This window comes from Alexandromys fortis, unplaced genomic scaffold, assembly GCF_014885135.2.
Source record: "Alexandromys fortis isolate MF-2015 unplaced genomic scaffold, M_Fortis_MF-2015_v1.1 scaffold_98, whole genome shotgun sequence".
Classification (NCBI taxonomy): Eukaryota; Metazoa; Chordata; class Mammalia; order Rodentia; family Cricetidae; genus Alexandromys; species Alexandromys fortis.
The window spans coordinates 95,574-99,951 of NW_026068002.1; the positions used below are offsets into that span (position 1 = coordinate 95,574).

The window sequence follows — 4,378 nt, forward strand, 5'->3', positions numbered from 1 at the left end:
CAACATGTACATGACATACTGTATCATCTACATAAGAAATACAGAATTATTATTCCATTCTTCCTGAGTTGTTTCTCCAGCATTATGGCTTTTCAAAGACAAACATCCTCAGGTGTTAGTTTCTCCAAATGCTACAGCAAACATTCCATGGCCAAAACTGCAGCATCACTTTTTCTTGGCAAGAATCTGAGGATGGAACATGCAGAGGGCACTGGCTCAGGGTAGCCAGTGACTGGCTTGGCTGGCCCAATTAGGCTAGTGCAGTTTGTGGCTCCAGGAGCTAGGGGTAATCATCTTTTCAGATGAGAGGAATGAAATATCATTTAAACCTATCAGCAAATTGTCTTTGTATTTTTGAGTCAGGTTTCAGGTTACAGCCCAAAACTTGGGACCAACAAGACTCTGATGAAAGTGCTTCTCATATCAGTATCAAACTTTCTGTTCCCAATCCCTGGGATAGAAACCTACTGGGCATCTATTGTATTCCAGACACTGTACGAGGTTCTCTTCAGTATGGAAAACAAATTTGAAATAGAAACTTTTATTCTTCATATATGAGAAACTGCTGAGAGGATATTTTCAATATTAATAACACAGCTTTTAGAGGCAAAATGAAAAGCATTGTCACCTAGCTCCTAAGTACGCCATTCTTCTACTACATGAAGCTGCTGCTACCTGAGATCTTTCCTCAGACATCAACTCCTCTGTAAAGTCTCCAAGCCAACCTTCATATTCCAAGGATAGCACACACATAAAGGGAAAATATTTCTTAAAATAAAAAATTATACTGGGAGTCCAGAGAGAACTCAGTGGCACCTGCCACAAAGACAAACGACCTAGTTCAATCCCCAGGATCCACAATCCAGGGAAATCAGAGAGCTGAGTCCCTCAAGCCATCCTTGTACAGCCACCCAAGCCACGCAAGTGTCACAGTGCATATAAGTGCATGCACACACATGTGCACAAAAAATAAATGTATACATGTGCAAACAATAAAAACAAGAATAACTTAAAAAAATTATACCAATAAAACTGGCAGTGGTGAAAACACCTTTAATCCAAGCACTGAGGAGGCAGAGGCAGGCAGATCCCTGTGAGTTCAAGGCCACCCTGGTCTACAGAGCAATTCCAGGACAGCCAGGGCTACAAAGAAACCCTGTAAAGACAAAAAAAAAAAAATACCTTACACTGATAGATCCTTTATGTCTCATGTTCCTATTTTCTTCATTACACACTTGCTGCAAGGAAGCACTTTGTGCTTTTAAAGAGCTCTCAAGACTTGACTTCAAACATATACATACAGCTAGCTGGATGGTGGTGGCTCACAACTTTATAATCCCAGCACTGAGAGGCAGAGGCAGCTGGACCCCTGTGTTCCAGGACAGCCAGGGCTACACACAGAAATTGTATTAAAAAAAAGTAAATGAATTATACAAACGTAAATATGTATTCCAACCCAAAGGCTCAAATGCATCAAAGAACCTCATGTTTGGCAGAAATAAAGCATACTTCTTAAACACACATCAAAAGTAAAGTACACTTAGAGTGCACACCTTTACCCAACACTCTGTGAGATCGAAGCCAGCCTGGTCTACAAGAGCTAGTTCCAGGACAGGCTCCAAAGCTACAGGGAAACCCTGACTTAAAAAATAAACAAAAAAAGTACACTTAGAAATTAGATTATTAACTTAATTTTGGAACTGAAGTTGCAGAGCTTAAGTGACTTTAATGTCCTAATTTTATTTCATTTATAAATGAAAATCAAGAGCCACCCATACTAGCTCCTATTTGCCATGCAGCTGTAGCAAATTTGAGTGTTTCCCAACCTACAAACCTGAAAGGAACCTTTGGGACCCCCTTACTACACTACTCCCAAATTCACCACAGAACTCAGTCCTTTTTCTTTTCTTTTTTTTTTTTTTAATTCTTGTTTGCTTTATTTTTTTTTTTTTTTCCTGTTCTTGCTCTGTAGATCAGGCTGCCCTCAAACTCACAGAGATCCTCCAGCCTAGGCTTCCCAGTGCAGGGGAATTAAAGGCATTAAATAAAGGCAAGTGCCAGCACCTCAGGGCTCCCGGTCACTTTTCCTACCGCTTTTCCCTTTGCCCCATTAGAATGTAAATGCCAAGAGACCGTGGCCACCGAAGCATTTATCACCACACCCTAAGCTTCCTGCGAAACCTAATAGATACCACCCAAAATACTGGGAAGCTCCTGGAGAACCAAGGACAACTCCTTGCCCAAATTTAAAACTGGGGAAATAAGAGCCAATACTGGACTTTTGGCCACATCCAACACTTTCCAGTTTTTTAGAAATTCGTTTTCCCACGTGTTGTGTACTTTGTTATTAATCTCATAACAAAAACTGGGAGGAGGGCCGGCAAGAAGGTGCTCAGCCAGTCAAAGTGAACCCAAATCCCAAATATACAAATCATGCACCCATGGCCACACAGACATACAGAAAGAAAGACAGACAGACACACACATGTAAGATTTCCGTTTAACGACCCAAGGAATATTAACTACAAGCTCATTAGTAACTTATATTGAATTCACAATCACCTGCAATCTTTCCAAATGAAATTTCACAGGAACAAAAGTTCCCAGCAAAACACAGCTTAAACAGATAAGCCCAGACATAAGCTACCTGAGTAATTTCAGGCGGCCAGCTCCAGCTCCTTCTTTCTCAATATTGTCTCCCCCGTCCCCGTTTCTCCATACAGTCAGGACACCTGGGTACTGACTCAGAAATCTCATCGAGCTCCATCCTTATTTTGAACCACACAACTCATACCCCACTCCCAGTAAAACTTTCCCCAACTTGGGACACTTGGAGCCATGCAGTCACAACCCTCGTGCTTTTGCTGCCTACCCCTCATGCAGTTAGTCCTCAAGGGAGAACTTTTCTCCTGGGAGTCACATCTCAGCCACCGAGACGTGGGGCTCCCCATCCGCCCCCCCCCCCCGCCCGCCCCACGTCCCAGTTACCTAGGTGCCGTGGACCAGAGAAAGATCCCTAGTCTCGGCGTCCTTACTCTCTCCCTCCCCACCGGCTCCGCGGCGCCGGGCAGATGCCGGGTTCCAAACCCCGAAGCTGCGGGACGCACAAAGGCCCTCCTGGGGCTTCTCCGGGCCTGCGCCCCCCGAGGCCGGGCCACGCCCGCTGAGCGGCGGGAAGCCGGGATGCTCAGCCGCGCCGGTTGCTAGCTGACCCCGACCCCACCCACGCCCCACCCACGCCGGTCACCCCATGGCCCCGCCAAAGCGAAAAGAGCATCCTGGACCCCGAGGCCCAGGCCGGCTGTATCCCAACGGGCCCCGCCGCCCCGGTTCGGTACCCCCTGGCCCTCAGGCCCCCCGGCCGCACTCACAGGCTGCCCGAGCAGGAGGTGCACACGAACGAGCCGACCGTCATGTTCACGTAGGTGGGGCCGCGCTGGTCGCAGTCGAAGCACTTGCGGTTGTGCGGCAGCCCCGTCATGTCCCGCAGCATCTTCAGGTGCTTCTCCTCCTGCTTCCGCTTCGCGCTGGCCGCCATGGCCGCGGCTCCGACCGACGAGGCCGGCAGGGCCGGGAGCCGGCGGCAATGCCGGGGCCCCGCGCTCCCTCCCACGGGCCGCCCTGGCCGCCGCCTCCGCCCTCCTCCGCCCGCGCGGGCTCCGGCCTCGGCCCTCCGCGCTCGGTTCCGCCCGGCTGGACGAAGCGCGGACGCTGCGCAGCGCGCGCCGACCGGTCACACCAACCGGCCGGCCGGGACAACCGCCACCACCGCCGCCGCCGCCGTCGCCGCCGCCACCTTCCCGACTTCTCCTAAGGGGGAAAAGACGAGGGGGGGGGGAGGAGCGGCAAGAGGAGGCCCGCCTCGGGCGGCCAGCGGCCAAGTGCGGGCCGGTGCCCTCTGCTGGCCGGGAGGAGTCACTGCCGCCACGCTGCGGCAGGGGTCGAAGCTGGGCGGGGTAGGGAAGACACAATGGTGAGGATAAATTACAGACCATATCCACTGGGCGCCTGTACGTGCTAAGCGCTTCGCACGCTCCCGGCAGAAACGTTTCCGAGAGCTTCTCGTTGCTTTAGGGGCAACCCCAAATTCCTCACTAGCAAGGGTCTAGCCTCCTTTCACTTCATGCCCATTTACTCAGCCACTCTAGACTTAGGTTTGCTCCCTCCACACAGCGAGCGCAGCTTCTTTTTCATTCCTACCCTTACTGTTTTCTGTATAGCAAGCAAGGGTTATCAAGATCATCGCTCCTGACATTTTAGAAGAGTTTAGTTTTGGCGTCGGGGCTGTCCCATAGTTTGGAGGGAAGCATGCCTGGCCTCTACCCACTAAATGCCGTGACCAAATGGCCCCTCTCTTTCCAAGGTACGGCAACCAAAA

General features: G+C 50.3%; 1 protein-coding gene across 7 annotated transcripts in view; it reads right to left on the reverse strand.

Annotated features, from left to right (window-relative positions):
* Agfg1 (ArfGAP with FG repeats 1) overlaps nucleotides 1-3,538 on the reverse strand; it is a 46,799-nt gene extending 43,261 nt beyond the window's left edge. For all 7 annotated transcript variants that reach the window (XM_050161037.1, XM_050161036.1, XM_050161035.1 and 4 more), the window contains exon 1: nucleotides 3,372-3,538. In XM_050161037.1, coding sequence (XP_050016994.1) covers nucleotides 3,372-3,538 — 167 coding nt within the window. The remainder of the gene's footprint in view (nucleotides 1-3,371) is intronic.
* Between the last annotated feature and the right edge of the window lie 840 nt (nucleotides 3,539-4,378).